Source organism: Gobio gobio, assembly GCF_949357685.1.
Source record: "Gobio gobio genome assembly, chromosome: 9".
NCBI lineage: Eukaryota > Metazoa > Chordata > Actinopteri > Cypriniformes > Gobionidae > Gobio > Gobio gobio.
Window position 1 is genome coordinate 41,177,755 of NC_137115.1, and position 23,572 is coordinate 41,201,326.

At 37.3% G+C, this 23,572-nt stretch overlaps 3 protein-coding genes across 3 annotated transcripts in view; 2 read left to right on the forward strand and 1 right to left on the reverse strand.

Moving 5' to 3' along the window:
• LOC307131743 (uncharacterized protein) overlaps positions 1 to 23,572 on the forward strand; it is a 676,237-nt gene that overhangs the window by 414,619 nt on the left and 238,046 nt on the right. The window lies entirely within an intron of this gene.
• rassf9 (Ras association domain family member 9) lies at positions 6,609 to 15,519 on the reverse strand. Its single transcript, XM_079825750.1, has 2 exons — positions 15,382 to 15,519; positions 6,609 to 10,325 (listed from the first exon to the last, which is right to left on the reverse strand). Exons 1-2 carry the CDS (start codon positions 15,426 to 15,428, stop codon positions 9,053 to 9,055), a joined length of 1,320 nt encoding a protein of 439 aa, XP_079681876.1. The 5' UTR covers positions 15,429 to 15,519; the 3' UTR covers positions 6,609 to 9,052.
• On the forward strand, positions 15,133 to 22,016 carry nts (neurotensin). The gene is made up of 4 exons (XM_079825751.1): positions 15,133 to 17,609; positions 18,207 to 18,268; positions 19,613 to 19,843; positions 21,619 to 22,016. Exons 1-4 carry the CDS (start codon positions 17,519 to 17,521, stop codon positions 21,760 to 21,762), a joined length of 528 nt encoding a protein of 175 aa, XP_079681877.1. The 5' UTR covers positions 15,133 to 17,518; the 3' UTR covers positions 21,763 to 22,016.

The following is a 23,572-nucleotide window of genomic DNA, read 5'->3' on the forward strand; positions in this document are numbered from 1 at the left end:
CAGCGTATGTAGAGTCGGTGGGCGGGCTTAACATAATGACGGCACGTCACGGGAGAGTTGCGGAGGTTCTGCGTGCTACTCGTAAACAAAGCTGACGAACAGCGGTCTTTTGAATCGGCTTTGGCCGCGACTCTGGAAGACTTGGAGTTAAGCTTTTCTTTGAGAAAAAAAACAAAGAACGGCACTGAAGTCATTCTTAAGAAAAGAAGATATGTTCGAAAGTCTTGCCGACCGGATACGGCGAAAGTCTATCGTTAGCTCGGCTTCACTTTCTTCTTCGCTCTGGTTGGTTGTGGCGCTCATGGCGCTATCCAATTGTGTGCAGAGGGAATTTGAAAGACAACCGTTTATCCCGTCCCTCGGATTGAGCCCTGTCAATGGTGAGTTTCCACACCCAACATCTTGATGTGGGTCTGGCTTGTCAGGCTAGCTGAAACAAGCTTCCATATCCATAACAAACCTTTGGCCGTGTATAGAAAGCAGAACATTTGGCACTGTTCATGGACACCATGACAAAGGCATACAGCACAAAAACAGTCATGCAAATGAAACACCATTAGATTGCTTTCAGGCTAACATGGAAAAAACACATCTAGAGCAGTCTTACTAAAATTTGATTTGATTAAGTATTTATTTGTTATAGCCCTATATTGTAGAAGCTTTAGAGCTAATCAAAATGTCAAGGTTTAATATTGCCCCTCTTCAAAACTAAGCTACATGACTCATTTCTGTGAAGCTGACTGCGAGATAAAGAGACTCCTGTGCTGCAAACCAACTAAAGTACTGCATTACTCCTCAAGAACTCGCCAAGAATACTCATGCTGTTTGTTATTTGGTCTAAAATATCCATATTTGGTGTGCTGTCCGAGTGGCCTCCATCCCTGGCTGTGATAGGAATAATCGAGAGTGAGAGGTAATTCGGCTCTCTATATAAGCCTCCTCTTGTGCTGATTGGGTAGATTATCTGAAAGTGCTCCTTCCAAATTCTTTTAATAAAACATCAATTATGCCCATATTCTTGCATTTCTGTTGAGACATTTATATTTATTTTTAAAAAGATTTAAAAAATGAATCATTCAATTATAACACACTACCAGTCAAAGGTTTGAAATAATTTAGAATGATTTCTGGGCTCATGCGACACTTTGTTTGTTAAAACACTGTGAATAAGGCAATAGGGTATCCATACCATTTCTGGACCAACTGAACTGTAAGCAAGAAGCATCTTTCATCATGTTGTTTTGCCAAATTGTCTTCTAGATTTTTATTTTACACCAAATTGGTGAATTAGCAAGAGTGGTTAATAAAACCTTAAGTTATTTTACTTTTAACTGTGCAGTTTTGTTGTTGGGTGATAGCCAGGTTGGTTGAACTATTAAATGTTTCTCTAAGCCCTCACTCTGGACTTCAACAGGAAATGTTGACCATTGACTCCAGAGGAAACCACTCCCAGTGTAGAAAAGCAAGAGGAAAGAGACCCACAAACGTCAGTATATTATCAGTATATCTCAGAGATATGAAGGCCTTCACAGACCTGGTGGGACATTGATTTGTTGCCCACTGTCAAACCCAGTGCAAACTCTTCTTCAGGGTCAATAAGATTTTTTAAATTTTAATTTTTGTGAAAGAAATTAATACTTTTATTCAAAGAATCTCTATCACAGTTTCCACAAAAATATTAAGCAGCACAACTTTAAAATCTAACAGTCAAGCTTACTGAATAAAGTTTTTTTTTTTACTCAAATATCACATAAAGTTCATTGTACTTAATAAAAAACAGTTAATGACTTCAATAACTAATTATATTAAGCAGAACCTAAACGGAATACGTTTCAGCAGGTTTCTAGTTTGCAGCATGCTTTGCTTCCAACTGTTAAAGGAGCAGAAATGTTCAGATTAAGTGATATTTTATGTGTTTTTGATCCATATTAATATTGGGGAGATCTGTTAGGGTTCAATGCTCTGTTATGTTAGAATTTTAAAGGTTTTAAAACTTAAATGGTTTAAGTTACCTTAACTTGTTGGGTTTTTACAGTGGTTTTCAACATTGATAATAGTAAGAAATGTTTATTGGGCACCAAATCAGCATATTAGAATGATTTCTGAAGGATCATGTGACACTGAAGACTTGAGTAATGATGCTGAACATTTTTGGATTTTGAATTCTTAAAATAGGCTCTAAAATACTGCTCCAAAAAATTTTTATGTTGTCATAAAAAAAAAAAACACACAATGGCTGTGTCCGATATCGCGTACTATGTAAGTAGGTACTACATTTGAATTTGAATGAACTTGCAAAAAAGTACGTTCTATATAGTATGAATAAATGTAGTATTAATGTAATCCGGGCGTACTACATCCTCAATGTTGTCATGATCATGTGACCTACCAGGGTCAGTTGCATCCCATCACCTCTATTCATAAATCATCTCCCGTGGCCTCATGGGATAGTAATGTGTCCATCGTATGCGCACTTCAAAATCTCGCCGAAAGTAGTAGGTCATCCGGGTACTTTTCGCCTACTGTTTTTCGAATACTATGAATTCAGACATACTACTCTGTTGGCATACTGTTTTTAGCATACTTTTATAGTGGAGAAGTATTCGACTTCAGATGCAGCTAATGACATAAATATGACGGTTATATAGAATAATGGATGAGGTCAAGGTCCTGATCACCATGGGTAGGGTAGAACCCGCCATTCAAAAGCTCTTACTTAAAATGGAACATAAAGTCCATGCTAGAGGCTTAGTAACTACTAGCTAGTTTGTAACTAACTCTGTACTTTTTTCATTTACACCATTTGTTCTTAAGGCCGAATGTAGCTAGTTGGTAGTATAAGCTCCTTGTAAAGTAATGTGTAGTTTCATAATATGACCTGTTAAAATTGACCTGTAAATTTCAGTTGATCCTTTATTCTAACTTCTTTTGCCTCACGTAACAGTAAAACAAGTTCCCATTGAAATACGATACTATTTAATCATGAATAATTTAATCATGCCCATTTACTAAGCTAAGTTGTAACTTGCGCACAGCTGGTGCAACAGGCCCCTGATGGTTTGGATGTAACATCACACCCTGAATGGTTAAAAATGGCTTTAAGAGATCTGTTCATTGTAGTGGACACCATATATCAAAAGGTTAATGTAAGTAGAAGGTTAGTTTTAGTATTCTGTCCATGGAACCACCAAGCCTGCAATGTACATTTGCACTGTGTATACCGAAGTATACTATCAAGGCAAAGCACTTAGTTGCCATAGTGATTTTTTTTAAGTGTGGGTTTTGGTTTGTAGGATGAGAGCTAGACATGCTTTTAGGAAATTAACATCAACTTCTCTATATCTTCTAAACAAACCGGGGAGGAGAGAACAGAGGACAGAGGATGAAGTTTATCAAGACTAGTGTTATGCTCAGCACATTCTAGAGGAAGCCAGGAGGAGCAAGAGAGCGAGACAGGGCATCCATGTGATCAAAGGCCCGTCGTACAAGATCTCAACCAGGCTAGGATGGGTTTTCCGTAATTGGTACTTCAAACCCTACAAGTGGTGAGAGTGAAGGTCTCAGTTCAAAGTCTTCATCACAGACACTTCTGAATATACCTGCACCATCTGTGTTTGTGCGTTCACTCAGCGGCGTAGCCCTTCGTGTTTTGATCTCAGGTGAATCAAAAGATTAAAAGCAAATGAAGAAATACTCATCTTGAAGATGCATTCATCAATGAGGATAATATGAATTTGCTATTGAGGTGGAATAAACTGCCTTGATGTCAATGGGACTTAAAGGGTTAGTTCACCCAAAAATGAAAATAATGTCATTTATTACTCACCCTCATGCCGTTCCACACCCGTAAGATCGAAGAATGAAGATATTTTTGTTGAAATCCGATGGCTCAGTGAGGCCTGCAATGACATTTCCTCTCTCAAGATCCATTAATGTACTAAAAACAAATCAGTTCATGTGTGTACAGTGGTTCAATATTAATATTATACAGCGACAAAGCTTCATGAAGTAATGTTTTGAAATCGGCCATCACTATATAAGTCGTTATTTCGTTTTTTTTGGCGCCCCAAAAACATTATCGTCGCTTTATAATATTAATATTGAACCACTGTACTCACATGAACCGATTTAAATATGTTTTTAGTACATTAATGAATCTTGAGAGAGGACATGTCATTGCTGGCTATGCAGGCCTCACTGCCATCGATTTCAACAAAAATATCTTCATTTGCGTTACGAAGATCAACGAAGGTCTTACGGGTGTGGAACGGCATGAGGGTGAGTAATAAATGACATTATTTTCATTTTTGGGTGAACTAACCCTTTAGAAACAAGCCAATATGAGAATATTTAGCATTGAATATAACTGTAATCTGAAGGTAATATATTCCCTTACACAAATAATATTCATGAGAAGCGTTGATTTTATTAAATTTTTTAAATTTCAGCTCATTATAATTTTCAATTGTAGATGAGCACCACCAATGCGTCCTCCGCCCATACGAATCAGCAGAAACAAGATGGGGTCATGGCTTTAAGCTGATTAGCTGTAATGGATAAACTCTCTGTGCTGTTGGCAATCAGAGCGTATGCGCGCAGAGAGGGCCTCGGAGGAAGAGATTGGTAGACGAGGACCAGGCTTTGAGGAAGACTCAAGCACAGAGGGTGAGGTGGCAAAAGCAATGTTTATATAAGCAGCTAATCAGTGAGACACACCAGGGTTATGAGGGCTGGTGGAGAGGACCAGGAAAACGTCTCGCCTTCATGCAAACCCATCTGAAAACATTAAATCCTACTTACCAACCAACATTGAAAAAATACGTCTTACTTGCCAAACTGGCATTAAAAAACTCATGGCAACGATCCAAAAACTGCATTAATCTTTCTAGTTAACCAGCATTTTTGCACACTTGTTCCGCCAAGAGACTATAGCTGCCTGTTGAGTTAAGTTCTCTCAGAGGCACTTGTTTCCATCTAGTAAATGTCCTAATCTATTTCCTTCCTCTTTTGTATCTCACCATGCAACCCCCTTGCCTCTCTCTCGTGCTATAATAAGAGGTTTGCTGATGAGTCTTAGCGAACACCTGTGGCAAAGCAAATGCTCTGAGAAACAAGACTACATTAACGTCTGAGCCTGGCAAGACAGAGAAAAATATAGACGTACAGTAAAGGTGTTTCAGACCCACCATCAGCTTCTGGGAATGATCTCTGGAGACAAAAGACCACCCAAGATAGGTCTATGCATGTGTGTTTGGCTTCTGCAGGCGTTTTCAGTGCCTTCATACAAATTCATTTACAGCACTGCAATAAAAATACTGTTGTGCCTCTATGTCTAGGGGAAGCAAGATTGATTGCCAATGTATGACAACCCTGAAGGCTTGGCTTTGTGATCAAGTAAAATCACTGCACATACATTCACCTCACCTTTCAACAGAGTTGGAGTTTTGTGGATTTTAGTCCATGTCTATTTGGTTTGAAGCCAATCAATATGCCATTATGAAAACATAACTATTTTATATGGTGGCAATTTCATATGAATTTGTATGATGTGAATCATATGGGGAAAAAAGTAGCAGGAAGGTCCTCTCCAAACCCCACCCCTAAACCTAACCGCCACTGGGGCGTGAGCAGATCGATCATACCAACTGCCAAAACAATAAAAATTGCCATGAGACTGTTGGAAAGTTGATCAAATAAACTTAAAAGTCTTTCACTTCTGGGCAGCTACTGTCTAGAATAAGAACATCCCTCCCCAAATACCACTTGCAAACAATGACTATCTAGTAGGAAAAATATATATATTTAATATTATGGTTTACATTAACACAGGACAGAAAATGATTTCAGGGTGTCTTTTAAATAACTAAAATATTGTGAGTTGACGCTAAAATTCACTACTCTTTATTCAACATGGCCGTACAAAAGTGAAGCAAGACAAAAAATGGTCTTGTGTATAATTGCCTTGGGTGATTATTTAACTAATTTTATTTTAATTCAAATTGTTTGGTCCGATGGCATCACCCTTTTGAACCTTTTATCCACTAATTACCTTCGACTTTGGGAGAGGTTCAGACATGCCGAGTGTATGTGAGGTAGAGACACGGCGAGCTCTTTTCAGTTGCAGTTATTTTTATGAGATTCAAAAAAAGATGAACCTGTTCCCCGACACGATTCTGCAAGTGCACACAGTTTCGCCTGAATGCTTTGAACATGCAGCGTTCTTGCCACAAGGCTGAAAAACTCTATAAAACATGCTTGCATACAATGTTAAAGTTGCAAAGTTAACTTCAGCATGCCAAGTAAAATACCATGTGCGTGTTTCTATTTGACATTTTAAGCATTTCAGTTGTTTTAACAGAGATGACTCAAATTGGCTAGTCATTTACATAAGGATGGGTTTGTGTACAACATGCTCTTATGCACTTAAAATGGTACCCTTTAATACAAGATATTACAGCTTTCAACGTGTAATTATGAGATTACAAACAAAAGAACTGCATTTTGCTGTCAAGCAGGCAATTCTGTGGTTTCCATAATCCTGTTAACATACACCATCTCCCACACAGTTTCTTCTGAACAATGGCAAAAAAAATACAGTGACTCAGACTAAAAATGATCCCAAAATTAGTTTATTTGCTCTTTGGTACAAGTTTAGAACTCACTGGTTTGTATGAGAGAAACATTAACATACAAATCACTGACTTTAGTGGGGAAAAAAAGCCCTCAGCCGTTCGGGAAATGTCAAGGCAAACTGACAAGATAATGTGACTGTTGTTTTTGAAGATTGCAGCAAGCAGGCGGCAGGACTATTTTGTCTTAAAATGATCCAATCACTTGTTGGATCAGAAACCACATTACGTGTTTATGAAGTTGAGTAGAATGGGTTCCTTGATCTAGTGAAAGAAAATACAAGTGTCTTATTACATGATGGCCTTGGTGGTGAAATGACTTGCCATGCAAAAGTCCACCCCTCTTTTAATGCGACTTCACAGCCAAATGGCCCGCGAGTATGCCACAGTCCTCATAATTGAAAGTTCAACATGGGGGAGCTGCCCTGACACAATCTAAAAGGACTGTTTTCAACAATTGGCTGGCATAATTGTTAGTGCTGGAAATACCACAGCAGTAGCGGGAGATAAAAGTCAGTAATTGCCATTTTCGCACAGGAAATTACGGCTGCGACAGAGTCCTGGCAGCCCTCTGGTTCCTCCTGAACTGACAGTGGAGGTAAACAAGTCACGACGCTGGCAGTGAAGACATTAAAGAGCCCTCGGACTTTGTATTGGCAACACCCTACATGGGGTGCTGTGCGGGATCAGAGCCAATGAGGGGGAATTTGGTTATTATCTCAGCGCGAAGTCGGCACTCAGAAGGATCCAATGAAGCAAGGCTTCATTAACACCCTCTGAATACCAAGGCCTGCTGCATAATGCAACTGTTTAAAACCCATTTGTTTTGCATTACAAAATGGAGCCTTCTTTAAAATCCCATTTGTTATGAGTCACGCTGAATGACAGCAGCGTAACACGTTGTTACCCTTCAGGAACTTGGCATTAAAGACCCTGCATTAATTCAATGAAGCAATGAGACGGCAGTCTAATAGTACTGCTAAGTCTCTGCTGTTTGCAGGTTTTAAAGAAAGAGCGAGGCAATTACTTGAAGCAAAAGGGCTCAAATGTCTTTTTACTGGCACTGACTGAAAAAGAAATGTAGACTGGTTTTCCCATTAGAATTAAAATATTCCTTACTTGTGTTTGTATTAGTGTCAGAATGGATTCTTTCTCTGAGTGCCGTTTCAACCCACTTTAGCTGTGAAGGGAACATGAGTCGCAGTGTACTGACTAAAGTTGATAACACATCTTACACTGCAAAAGCACTGAGGGAAATGTCATCACATCATTTTAGCTATGCTAAAAAGGCTTAACGTTTCAAATGAATTTGAATATCGATCAATTTAGTTTGAAAGAGAAAAACAAATAAATTATGCATATGTGATTATCTCTATATTTTGCAATCTGTGCAGTCACCTGTTTACATACTATACATTTAAAAACAGGTTAAAAAGTAAAGCTTATATACAAAGTCTATAAAAAAAGCTTGTTTTAATATAAAACAAGTGTATGTTTTTTATCAGAGTATCTTGTTCATATAGCTAGACATTTCTTTTATATTGCTATTTACACAATTACATTCAAATATTTTACTGGATTTAATGTTATATTCTTTATAAACTGAACACAAATAGTTAAAATTGTGGAAAATATAGGCTTAATAAATATCAGCAGGATTTAAAAAATAAACAGAATGGGTTCATTTTTAAGATGAAACCCAACAATATTTTTTTTTTCTTCAGCTTATTGAAAAAAATTCTTTGATATTTTTAACAGGGGCTTTAAGTGCATAGGAATTCTGATAGGGAGAAAAACATGAGATGACTAAAAATTAATTCACATCGATATCTATATAGTATAACTGTAACATTATAACAAATGTTAAAGGGATAGTTCATCACAAATATGTCATCAAAATTCTAAGATTAATTCTGTGGGACAAAAAAGAAGATATTTTGAAAAATGTCTATGCGTTTTGTTTTGTACATATAGTGTAAGTCAATGGTAACCAAAACAACCATCATCCTTCAAAATATATTTTTTGATGTCGACAGAATTGTCATTTTTGGGTGAAGTAGCCTTTTAAAGGGATAGTTCACCCAAAAATGAAAATTTTGTCATAATTTACTCACCGTTATGTTGTTTCAAACCTGTATGAGTTTCTTTCTTCTGTTGAACACAAAAGAAAGATATCTTAATAATAATGTTGGAAATCACGGTAGCCATCGACTTCCATAGTAGGATAAAAACACTATGGAAGTCAATGGCTATCGTCAACTGTCAACATTCTTTAAAATATCTAGAAACTCGTACAGGTTTGGCACAACATTAGGGTGAGTAAATCTTGACAATTTTTGGGTGAACTATCGGCTTTAAGCTCTGTGTTTCATTGTTTTAGTCATTAAGCATGTATGTATTAAAAACACAATTAATCCTCAGCTTCAAACATCAGTGTCCAGAGGAGGCGACCTGTCTACACAGGGCGAAAGTGAGTCCTGACTGTGAGTAGAGCTTATTCCAGTGTCTGAGTCCGTGTCTATTGCATCTGTAGGGGAGCATGTCTGTCTGACCTTGCCTGCTGTCTGTTGAGAGACAGTGGCCCTGATCTGGCTCTTCAGAGATACAGGGCTAGGCTGGTCTGGGCAGGCGCCCAGCTCAAGTGCACTGAGTTGGGCAACTAGATGCTGGTACTCCTGGTTCTGGGACTGCAGGGCTGTTTTGTTCCGCTGCAGTTCCTTCTCGATTTCCTGCATTTGGACATGGAGGGAAAGCCCAGCTCTCATGCTTGTCTCTAGTTCGTTGCGTAAGCTTTCCAACTCTATGAGATCTGAGGAGGACAATGAGAGGTTGGGTTCCAGCTCTAGTTCTGGACAAGCAGCCGCTGCTCCTTTTAAATCCTCTAAATCTGAAGTCCAGTTTTTCAGCTCTAAGTCAATATCGAGAGAGAGCTGGTCAATGAGTTCTTGGTGCCTGCAAACATGTAGTTCCAGTTGCTCGATTCCATCACTGGTGTACAGGTACTCCTGAAGCTGGTTGTCAAATTGGGACATGGACAGCGATTGGCCGTCATCACTCTCGGTGATGCTGGAGCGAGGTGTGGGGCTGTTCTTCTGTTGTTCCTCTGCATGTTCTATCTCCAAGTCTAGCTCACGCATCTGGTGAAACTGCTGCCGGATGGTCTGATCCTGGGAGATGATCAACCATACAAGCTTATTGATCTCCTCCGAGCCCTCGGATGTCTCTCCTTTCTGGATCTTCTCCAATTTGCGGAAGGCCTTCTTCACCATGCGCTTCTGCTTCTCCACAGATACAATCTTGGCGTACTGTGCAGGTCCTTGGTCCCATCTCTTGGACCTCGCTCCCCGAGACTTCGAGGCCCTCTTGCCTCCCTTGGATGATGGCACAAAATCACTGGTCTTTATGAGGACAAACTGTATGAAAGGTCTCTCATCGCCCCAAGCATTCCATAGCCGGAGGATTCGAGTGAGAGGTGGCAGTGCTCTCTCAAAACCCTTCCACCGTTCCAGGATGCAGAAGTCTTTAGGTTCCCCATCTAAGAGCCTCTTACTCTCTGGTACAGTCTTGTGGTCCTCCAATAAAGCCGCAACTACATCTGCACAGGTTGTGTGCTTGGTCACGCCACAGACTACTTTTTCTTCGTGACACACAAGCACCTGGATTTCCTTCCCTGGTGTCTCCTCTACAACCTTAGACCTGGTAAAGAGATATAACAAGTGTGTATTATAAACAACCACAATCACAAGTGTCCTTTATGACTACTATGGTCATTTTATATAATATAAAGACAAATAATTAAATATTATGAAATGGATAACAGTCATGGACGATATGAACTAGGTGGATAAATTGTTCATTATTATAATGTTAATAATGAATTTATTGAACTCTAGTATTTCTCTGTAGTCGACCCTAAGCTATGGAACCTTCTATCTCTGAACATCAGGACCTCTCCATCATTGGATGTTTTGTTTTTTACTTATTTTTTAATTTTCATATTCTCTTATATTTATCACTGTAAAGCACTTTTGATCAACTACAGTTGTGTAAAAATGTGCTCTATAGAGTTTGACTTGACTATAATACAATAGTAGTTTCTTTTTTTCTTTTTTTACATAAAAGGCAATACTATAATGTAGCGTTAGCATGAGAAATGATGTGCGTTATACTGATTCCATCACAGTTAAATGGGATTTTAGACACTCATGCCTAAAAACTCCCGTGGTAAATCACTGTAATGGCCAGACTTGAATGGCTTGTTTCATTATTATAATGAAATTTGGAATGGGGTGAAATACATAAAGCTCACATACTGTACCGAATATCTACGCTTCAACAGTCGTAACTGTACTTGACACTGCTGATGACAGATTCACCATAGATCAGATGTTAATGACACACTAAATGGCTGACATTATTCAGATGAGCAAAAGGCTTCATGACAAATGTATCCTACCCTCAATTATCTACAATGGTTGTTTCATAATTTTTCATTCTTTTCATTTCAAACGATCAGGTATGACTAATATTAAAAGTATTACTAATATTAATGAATACTAATTCATTAAAAGCTATGAAAAGCACATTTGAAATACAGAGGTAATGTTTATTTAATAGCTAAATAAATTAATAAATAGTTTTATTAAGGGTGACAAAAATGCAAGTGCTGTATTTCTTTCTTAATGAATGACCTCAGAAGAATGCAATATATATGCAAGAATGCAGGTGGTTAGTTAATATTTAGAAGACCCTGCTGCTACTCCACACAAAAGTAAATAGTTGAACTATTCACATAGCACACCACCTAATACACTGCTTGTTATGGTTAAAGACCTTTTTCTTAGACCAAAACAGTATACAAAACTAAATGCAAGCTTGCCATTTGTTCAGTTTTGTATGACATAATTTAAATTTACTGTATACAATGCTATTTTAAAAGTTAATCCCACATTCACACCTGTGCTAGTAATTCCGTATGACATCATCCCTATGACACCATAATAGAAGTGTGCAACCCTAGCATTTACATAAGCAAGTAAAAGTATACAGTGGCTTGTTCACACATGTCAGACGTATTACACTGAAATAGACAATATGCTACAATACAATGCAAGCATTTACACTCAACCGGTTAACAATGTGCTTCCTTGGCTTGCTGTACAATTCTGATCCATTTAAAGAGCTTGCTGAATGATTCTTAGCAACATGACATGTCAGAATAGTCTGCAATGGGAATTCAACATTGTTTCATGAAATTGTCTATTTTATTTAGTCTTTTCCAAAATTGTCATGAGTACAGGAAACAAATGAGGGGGAATGGAAGCACCTGTGTTTGCCTTGTGGGAAAATCAATGGTGACCAGCAGCATCCTGTTACATACATCCTGCCAAGTTCATGTATTGTGAGATAATGGAAAATGATATGAATATTGCAAAGAATGGTGTAAAGCTGTACAGCAAATGCACAACAAATGTCTGTTGTTTGTATTTACAGAAACATAAGGATCCGTTAACATAGTGGCATCTTTGTGATGTTTAAGTTAGTCCACACTGCGTAAAATAAAAGCTTGTTTTGAAATGTAGATTTGATTTATCTGCTGTACCCTAATAATCACAACACCAGAAACAGTCAGAGAAGCACTGGAGGGGAAAAGAACAGAACACTCTGCTTCTCAACTCATGGAGCTAAAACAAACACGTGTTGCCACCAGACATGATCACTGGACTACAGAGAACATGCTGTATCATTCTACACACTCCGGACAAGGAACATAATCTCCCTAAGAGTCAGTCTATCAAGGTTTATTAGGCCGTACAAAATTAAGCTTGGGAAATGAAACATCAATTTAATAAGGATGTGTAGGTCATTCCATGATATATCTCATTAACAAAATTCATTATCTTTATATTAATACATTTAGTCAAAGTTGTAAATAATAAATCCTCATGTGGCAGTTGTAACATTTATGACCATGTAAGTTAAGAGCAGCTGTAAGATCATATTATATGGGTACTGTCTGTGTCAAATGATTCATTAACAGGTATCTGAGAGGGCAGAGAGATTTTAGTGGGCACATGTGAACTGGAGAGAGACAAAAGTGAAATCTCACTGTATAATGTTAAAGGGGGGGAGGTCGAATGCTATTTCAGGCATTCTGACTTATTAAAGTGTTGGATTCTCATATTAAACATGGCCAAAGTTGGACGTTTGACGTATTTTTTCAGAGTATGGTGCTGTATGACATCATAAAGGGTGAAATTCCTTATATGGGCACTTCTCCCGGATGAGTGTGTGCGCACATCAACCAGAGCGAGAGCAAGAGCAATTCCATCAATGAGCTTCGTTCGGGTTACGGAAGCCGTCGGCTGCGCTGTCATTTTGTTTTTAGACCACAAAATCCACAATATCACTAAAGAAGTGTGTTTTGTTTGTTAGGGAAAGATAACCTTGTTCAGCGTCCCAAATAACCCAGTGTTAAGGAAACAGTGGATGCAGGTTGTTTTTTCCGGAGCAGCAATGGAGTTGTTTGTTCCCGGTCATGAGTCAAAGCCGCATCAAATGTGTTTTGTTGGCAATCGGCGCGCAAGTGCATACACTCTAAAAAAAAAAGGTTCTATATGGCACCAAAAATGGTTCTTGGCTCTTAATCATAGGGGAACCTTTTTAAGTGCTATATAGCACCAATTTTGGTGCTTCCGTGGTTCTTCAGAGGTTCTTCACCGGTTTTTTGACTAAGGTGCTATATAGCACCGCTAACTATGGTGCTATATAGCACCGCTACCATATACAGAACATGTTAAGTTATGGTGGACGTATAGTGAATCGAAAGTTATCCAGGGATAATGCAATGATGTAGTGTGTGCGTGCTCGTGACTCTTTAGCTCCGCCTACTGCATGCCTTCACGAGTTCGGCTGTTTTCGGAAAGAATCGGTACAGTGTATCTGTCTGTAATAATATGAAACTAAAGACTCTTCAGAGATATGAAGAATGCAATACTACTCAATATATGTACTCAAGATAAACATGAGATTGGCAGAAATAGGTCAAATAGAGCCCTGTCTTAAAAGGATGAGAGATTTTATGGAACAATGCTGATTTTCAGAAAGATCTACCTGATAAGCATAATTAAGCAGACATAACATTTTCATTACATTTTAGGTTGAGCGGTTTGCCTCAACAGTTTTAGTAAAGCAGTTAAAAATCGCATTGCTGCTCTAGAAGGTTCTTAAGCCTTAACAGAGTGACATTATGTACTAAAATAACAACACAATTATGGCAGCTAAGGCAATTTAAATTTAGTTAAGTGTAATAACCACCTCTGTCGCTATTGGAGCATACGTTCACAAAACAAAGCATGTCTATTCATTAAACCATGTATAAATCAACAGTTAGAATGTCATTCTGTATGGACCACATTAAATAAAGCAGACACAGAGTTAGATTACCTTTGATTAGATTTCCCTCTGAACATTTGAGATAATTACAGTTGGCTTATGCTTTAAAGGTGATTTTACAGCATTATAATACCCCCTCAGAAGCTTAAACTGTTAAAAGACTGGTAAGGATAATGTCTTGCTGCATGTGCAAAAAAAAAAAAAAATCTTCCACAGAACATACATAAATAAAAATAGAGGAACAATCTGGCAAAACATAACACAAACCCTGATGCATCTACGAGAGAGCCCTCTTTAATCAACACTACAACAAACAGAAACAACACTATTGAATAATTCACTATTTAGATTACATGGAAACACTGAGACATCAAAAGTAAATTAGGGCACTTAAAATAAATGGCAAAATGGTGTTGATGACAGAAACTTTAAAGTGTGCAAACTTAAAAAAAAAGAAAATTCATGGGCTTAATTGACGTTCATGATATATGTTTGACGCCTAGAGTCTAGCTACCCCTCATATAGGCTACTGAAGATCTTTTAAGCAATAACTAGTGATTTTTGAATAATATTTATGATTTTTTACGTCTCTAATGACATTATAAACAATGACAACATAGTTACTCAATTTTGTTTACCGTTCGATACCGACAGCGATGTGTATGGATGCTATGGTTACCTAAACTCTGTTCGCATACTCTAACTTTTGTTTACTGAAATATTGTTTAAAATGCATATTTAGGCTACTTGTAATAAAAAAGAACATATAGGCTACTTTTAAAACCTCCCAATCCCTTTTCTTGGACCCCCTTATTTTTACACCTAGAATTCACTTGTTCAAACTTGAATTAAGCTTTTCTCTAAACTAGCAAGATAAAACTAAAATAATGCTACATATCACATTAGCCTATAGTATAGACTAACTATAGACGAAACAAAATAAATAAGTTAAACATATTTGCAACAACACACCACATTACAACATCAAGCCTTTCCAGTTCATTTCGTCAAACACTAATACGCACATCCGTCGTCATACTGGATTTAATATTTAGAAAAAATGTACACTCTTTTGCCGGTACTTAACGCCAGCTACCTGCATCCTAGAGAGGCACCAGAGCAAGCAGAACAACAGCATTAGTGTAACTCGACTCTCTGCGACCATGCAGCGAAACACTTGAGTGAGTGTTGTTACAGTGACGAGAGTTTACAGTCCATAACAATAACTACTATACGCGGTTCTGAGGGAAAAAGTGAAATATATAATTTCTTCTTAAGCTTTCTACCTGATAACTATATTTATATATTACAATATCTGTGGTGCAACATCAAATGAAATGGATGCTTTGAATCATACCTGTTCTTCAAACGCGCCTTCAGAAAGTTTTTTCCAAAAGGAGCCATCGCGCGTCAATATGTCCACAGGTCAGACCCCAAGCATTGTGCAACAGGACGAAGCGCACAAACCTAATCAAGAAAGTACCACTTGAAGTGCGGGTCGTGGAAAAAGTTGAACAACTTGCGAGCTTCAAAGTAAGAGGAGATTCAAACAGGGCCGTCCCTCTTCACACAGAGGGAGGCGACAAAACGCGCCTTTCGGAGAACTGTGTGGAGCGGATGATTGTGATAGCATCTTTGTCCTGTACCACTGGATTAGTGAACTGGGAGTGTTGTTTTGTTTCAACGTCTGTATTTCCGAGCCACATTCTTAAAAAGAAAGTTTTCTTATTAGTACCAATGGTGCCAAGAACATTTAACATCCATGGAACCGTTCCAAAGTTCTTTATAGTGGAAAAAAGCTCTTAAGATCATTCAAATGTTCTTAACACTTAACATAACATGTTTCTTCACTGTTAACTGAAAGTGTTTCTGACAAAAATGGTGGTTGCACTTATGTGTAGCCAACGAAAGTAGTAATATAAGGTATGGGTTAAGGTTAGGTTTAGGGGTAGGGGTAGGTTCAGGGTTATTGTTTTATTTTAAATACTATAGTATGTACATGGGGAACAAGACTGTAAAATAAAGTTCTTCAAAAGGATCGCTACAAATCTTTTGGAACCTTTATTGTCTCAACCTGATATATTATCATCTGCTACAATTTGAATTAGTCAGACATGTAACCAAGCTCAAATGTTTAAATGAATTACAAACTGTTAAAATTAAATACAAAAGAGTGTTGACATTACAACCTTTCCCATGGTAACACTTTATTTTTATGGTCCCTTTTAAACATACTACATGTCAACTAACTCTCATTAGAGTATTAGGCTGACGGCTTAATATCTGCAAACTCTTTATTGTGATGGTCATCCAACAGCCATTCTATACTGACTATAAGTAATCTTGCAAGTGTCAATTTATTCTAACCCTAACCCTACCAATCTACGAATGAGAGTTAGAAGTCATGTAGGTGTAATGTTACTTAGTCAACAGAATGTGTTAAAGGGGCCATGTGAAACCTTCCACACTACTGGAATGGGCTGTAACACCAATAACAAACATGGATATTTAATTTAATTTTAGTAAATAAATTAGGATTTTATTTTCTATTTGTCCTGTAAAGAGTCTCACAAACTTCTACTGTAACCACAGCAGGTCGGTGGCCATGTGTGATAGTCATTTCACTCCTGTAGCTCTTTTTGATTGCTTAAACTGATAGTGTTACAACTAAAACAGTGTTACAACACTCCCTGGTCTCTACCATATGAACGATAAAGCATCATAATATACTAATCTAACCTTGTCATTGGCCATCATGTAGCCTATCTGCATGGAATATTTGTTTTCGGAAGCGATCAAAAGTAAAGACTGTTTCATTACAGAATGTACTGAGAGAATCTTTCAAGGTTGAACATCACACTTTGAACTGTTTACATTTTATCTCAACACAGTATGAGCAGCAATGGAAAGTATGCTGGACAATAAGGCAAAGATTGGTACATTTGGAGGACTTTCCAATATCACTGAGTTCAGGCATCCAGCATCCTCTCTTATCTTTCATCACCATACTTCTAAGGACTAATCATAAATTCTACACTCCCCCTTTCCTCCTTTAGAATGAAGAGAGGAACATCAAATTAGCATTTGTGGAAGTTTTGACGTCAACAATCAAAGCGTTTGCTGATGTCATCGTGACACAGGACAAGGGGGCATGAAGTGAGGGATGGAGAGAGAGAGAGATATGGAGATGGATACGGGAGGGGTAGGAACGATAGAGCAGCTCCTCTGACATCATAGAGGCTCTTATAAACCGGGTGGAATGGAGCCCGCCATTCCACACTTCACCTCTGAGAAAGCCAAGAGAAGACACAGCAAACAGGTTGGATAAGAAACCAAGAAGAGAGCATCGTGAGATTTGTGACTTCGAATGCGGGACGCACTGTGATTTTCTCTGCCTGTCTCTGTAACTCTCTTAAAACTTATCTCTCTTGTTCTTACATCCTTTTTCATACCATTTTATGACCTTTAACCCTTTGGACTTGGGCCAAGCTTGAATGTGCAGAAACTGTAGGACTACCAACAAAATGCAGATGCAGCTGACCTCCGTTGTGCTCCTTTTTTTATTGTGTAATGGACTATGTTCAGGTAGGTGCACTTTTATCACTTTATGCTGACTGAATTGACTTCTGCTTAGTAAGCTAAATTTAAAAAAGGACCAATATATTGCAAGATAAATATTTTATGATGATGATCTTTGATACTGTAGCTAATATTCACACTGAAAATATGATGTCTTTTATGGTCTGACTTAGTTTTACCATGCAGTATCTTTATCTTACTGATATCAAGAATTATCAGCATTTTCATCAATAGTATATATCAATAAATTTGATCATGTTTGGATAATTATATTAGAAATTGAATACAGATAAAACTTTGAATAAGGAATAAAGATACAACTGCTTTTATATATGGCATAATCACAACTTCCCTTTGAAATAAAAAAGAAAGTCACTCACTTAAAACTCTAAAAGTCTTACTGACATTTATGTTCAACCTTATAGATATTGCTGGGCAAGTGTTGTATCTTAAGATTCTACCCATCTCGAAAAACCCTTTAGATCTAATTGAATTAAAACACACTGCAGACAAGAAATGTGCCTAGTTTATCTGTACTTTTGATGTGTATATTCTCAGTCCTACGCTTAAAACATGTCAACACTGTGTTTTCTTCCTCTTCAGATATAGATGAGGGGAAAAGGGCAATAGAGGAAGAGGTACTGAGAAGTCTCCTCACTTCAAAGGTACAGTAGTGCTTTTAAAACACCTGTTGAGTACGAGCCAACAGAGGCAATACTGGCCTTATATGGGGCCTTAATATAGATATGCCCTTTGACTGTAGGGCAGCTGAATTTTAAATGAAAGTCATGGTTATTTCATGGTTTTTGGTTTTATGAATATGGTACCAGTACAGAAAAAACTAAGATGCAATTTATTTCTGTGATAAATATATATTTATGCATTTTTTTTTTCAAAAGTTGAAGTTGAGCACAACTCACAGAAAGAAATTACAGCAGATTATATTTAACAAAATAATATTCTTAACCAGCTAACTTTACAATCTTTTTTCTAAGGTATCTGGAGAGGCCATTTCACAGAATAGCACATGGCTTTGAGATTTATAGTGCATTTATTTTTGTGCTTAATTCACTTAATAATTCAAAAAATGGTTATTGTCTTGATGTACAGAGGTCCATAAATGTAGATGCTAAGTGATGTTAAATGTAACACGAAATGACACGTTTTTGTTAAATATTGATTCAGGCAGCAAATCAGGAGCAGTGTACTCAAAAAGCAAAATGGATGAATCTTTTACGCTCTATTGGTGGACCAAATGATGTGCCATTGTCCAAAATGATACTCAGCTGCCTTCGTTCATTGAGCAATATTCTGCAACGCATCAACATCCATTATCTATCATCAGCACATCTGACTATTATCCATAGCATCATTGTGTTTGTAATTTTCTTCAAATATTATTTTTATTTTTAACCCTAACCAAGACAGCTTTTGTGGCTTTCAGTATAGAAATCCTCTCCACTGCGGAGTTAATGAATAATTATGACTTTAAATAGGTACATTAAATAGTATGTCTTTAAGGCTAATGCTTTTAAAATGTCAGCTGGCCAAGTCTGATTAAATGTAGTGAAATACAGTTACTTTAATGGCAGATCGACAGCCCGAGGGTCTTATACAGGTGCCATTTTCCTCTGTTATTTAATAAGGAAGTCTTTCAGTTTGATATGTTTGAATTACTGTGAAGTTTTACATTTGTTTTTAATATCATATTTATGAATTGAAAGGGGATTGTGTTATTGAAGAACAGTGTAATATAAGACTCACCCAAACTTACAGCCAACAGGTTGAAAACAGATTTCTAGATATCATGGCAGGCCTTGATCTTGTTAGATTTATCCTTGTTAGATTTATCCCATAACTCAAGATGTGCTTATCCAGTATTGGCACCCTGCAAGTGAACTGAGAAAATAGTAATTGTTGGAGACAGCATGACTTTTATATAAGGTGAAGTAAAGCTGATTCTGAGAGTGATGTTTTTTTTTCTCTCTCTTACGGACCGGTGTATGCAGGTAAAGCAGGGTAAGCTCAACGCCCCCTTGTGGCAGCTGCCTCTCCAGGATGTGTGCAGGTTGATGAACAGTCTCTGGGAGTCGAGGCAGGAGGCCTGGGGCAGCGAGGAGGAGCAGGAGGACGCAGAGGTTCAGGCTGACTATGAGCAGAGGGTCTCGGGTACCCTCGCACAAATGCTTGAGGAAATGCATGACCTTCAGAACCTCTGCAGGGTTCTGCAGCCTAGAGAGGTGAGAATTGACACACATAGACATTGAGACAAACAATTGGCATGCTCTAACTTAAAAATGCTTTGAGTTCGGTTGATGCAGATTTACGCAAAAAGCAGCATGAAAAGAATAAATATTTATAATCACTTTACAATAAGGTATAATTTTTTTAACATTAATTCATTAGCTCACATGGACTAACAATGAGCAATATTTTTTATTTATTAGTCTTTGTTAACATTAGAAAAAAATCGATAATCAATTATTGATTTTTTCATGTTCACAGTGCATTAGCAAATGTTAACAAATGCAACTTTGGATTTCAATATTGTATTAGTAAATGTTAAAGGTGCATTGTGTAATATTTATGAGGATATATTGACAGAAATGCAAAATAATATACATAACTATGTTTTCAGTGGTGTATAAAGACCTTACATAATTGTCCGTTTTTATTATCTTAGAATGAACCATTTCTATCTACATACACCGTGGGTTCCCTTACAGTGAAGTCGCCATTTTGCGCCGCCATGTTTCTACAGTAGCCCTAACCTGACAAACTGCTTTACAGAGCGCTAGCTACTCTCTGCTGTCTCAGACGACGTCATCTTTGTCCCGTGTCGGCCACCGTAGCTTCTCTATGTGCTTCGAAAGGGAGGGGTGAGCAGTGGGCGGTTGCAATTCGCAACCTCACTGCTAGGTGTCGCTAAAATGTACAAAGTACACCTTTAAAGTTACAATATGGGATTCTCTACAGAAACATTTTTTGTTAGGCTAGTTGAAAGTCTCCTTATATTCTGGTAGCAATCACTATGTTAAGCGGTCTAAATGTATTTTTAGAAATATATATCGTCTGTAGAAGGCGTAGGACCATAAAATGTTAATTCAATCATAGCATTCGGTCCGAATGAAATTATGTGTTCCCTATCAGTCAACGTGTTTGCATACCACTGCGCAGCCTGTTCACGCAGACATCGTACGTTCACGTACGCTGTGCAGACAGAGCGAGAATGGCAGACAAACAGTTGTTTACGTTCGTTATTGTAGTAGTGTTACTTACTGTACTGTAAAGTTTACTCACCGGTGAATGACACAAAATGTAATCCAATAATGTTGTATCTGGTCGTCTGGCTTCTGGTCTGTGTTTTGGAGAAGGCGTGGCTTTGGACGGTGATTTGCAGATGGGATGCTTTCAATGCTAGCAGGCTAAAGTTAGCATTCCCCAGATCACCTATTGCACCTTTAAATTACCATTTTACTAATACTAATAAAAAGACTTTGTGTTAATATTCATGTTGACTAATAGTTCACTAATGTTAACAAATTAAACCTTATTGTAAAGTTTTATTGTAAGAATATAGTATGCTGCCAAATTGATTACAAAACATAAATGGTTTGGTTGTAATAATTTGAATTCTTGTCAAGCTGATCATTTTTATTCTATAGCACTACAGCACCAATTTTCTTGACACATCTGGAGTAAATTGCCTTGCTTAAAAGTGACAGAAGATTTTGGTAAATCTCCAGTTCATGGGTCAATTCATGAGTCATTAAAGATTACAAAAATTACCCCTGCCTTTAAAGTGTGGCCTCTATCATTTTGAGAAGTAGACTCCATCAGTTATACATCTTATTCAAGCACACTTCAGTGGAGCTCTGAGGAGAAATGATTAGTAACAGCCAGGACGTGGCAGATGATTGACAGCATTGTCCACCCAATTGCTGTGATTTTCAACCCTGTAATAATCTGAGTGGTGCTGGGGGAAACAGCTCAAACATTCTGTCTTTCATTTCAGCTTCAAGACGACCAAGAATATCTAGAGCTGGACAAAAACAGCGATAGTCCACTGAAGAGGAAATCTCCCTATATACTAAAAAGGCAACTGCGCACCAATAAATCAAGACGGCCGTACATTCTGAAGAGAAGCGTGTATTACTGATGCTTAAGAAGACCCACAGACGGAAAGACATTTTTACATTTTGTGAATATGTGTCTGTTTTCACTGTCATAGTATCACATATGGTAATTGTATGTTCTGTTTTAGCTAAACCTTTATTTATTTATGTAATTCAGAAGTCAATCCATTCTTCTTCATTATGGGATGGACCATGTAAATAAAACAGCAGTATATTCAAGAGTTTATTATATTTATTTAATGTATTTTTCTTCCAATGTAATTAAATCATACTTATTAAAACTATTCATGATACATCTATTATTATTTCACAGAAGAAAGTATTCTTCAGATTTACATGATATAAAGAACATGAGTCGCTACAGTATATTAACTAAAATACTAAAACGTGTAACTTCTCTTAGTGTATACACAGTTAATATAATATGTAGGTGGAAAGTTTTATTACAGTTTTGGTGCCTTGTAATTCTTTTCACAGAACAAGCAATTACTACACAAACATATTTTAACCAATCACATGATAGAAGAGGACAAGTGTGAAAAAAATGGATCACAAGACTTTTGAAAGGTTATGTTGTTTTTTCAAAACTGTAACAAGCAGAGTGGGAACCAAATTAAGCTATTTATTGTGCTTGGACTTCCAGTTTAAGGAAATGACGTGGCACCTACATTGGTATTGATATCGATTGATATGACGAGTAGCTGAGCAATAGCACATCATTTACAATTCGCTATTAGTGCATCCTTACAACAATACCTACTTTTTGAATACTTAATCAGTCTAAAATGTGGTCTGTAATAGAATGTCATATAAAACACTCTTCTGGACTCCAGCTGACATGCCAAAGCAATTAAGAAAATAACAGGGACATATATTCCATTAAACTCCATTAAGAACATTTGAATTATTTCATGAGTAACAAAACATTATCTCTCTGATGAATGCTCAATGATTTGTCAAACCCAGAGCTATATGCACATCACTTTCATTAATGAAATGGAAAAGAGAGAGCTTGTTGGTTTTCATTTCTCTAATTGGCCACTGCTAATTAAAAATACTAATGCAGCTAAGTAATTGGCTTCAAAATGTGCTGAACAACTCAAATAGACCAAATCTATTTCTCTGTGGCCTTTTGACACAGTGTGCTGCTGCACTGGCGATGATCCTGATACAATTAATTTGTCAAACTCTAAATTCACTATAGTAGATATATATCAACAAAAATGACAAATATAAACAAAAGCAAAAATAGTTGTTTACAGATAATCCAGTCAGTTATCAGAGTCTGTTCACCAGCAGATGGCAGTACAGTCTAATGCAATAGGGGAGACCAGGGATGGTTGTAACACTTTTGTTTGAGTATCAATAACTCAGGTTGTTTGTGCTAGATGTCTCAAATTTTGATATATTGTAGCCACATTTGTCTGCTACAGATATGACTCCTTTGAACGTGTACTACACAATCACAGATTGCTGGGGTGAGTTGTAACAGTATCCGGGGATAGATGCAACACAGAGGTAATTTGCTGAAATAACACCCACACTATCCAATGTTTGCATAAACATCATTGAAGAACAACAGTTTTGAACAATGTGAACAATTTAAACTGACAAAAAAAACAAAACATTGTAATTTTTTAGAACATTAAATGTAGTGCAAAATAATTGCACGTGTTTGTGTACATGTTAGTGTACTGTATTCCTGTCACATAAGGGTTCAGTCACTAGCTATGTTTCCAAGATCCACCTATTTTTACATGAATTTTGAGATATTGCATAAAAAACACTGGATGGAAACATCAAGATGCGCATAAATTCTTATAATGTGCACAA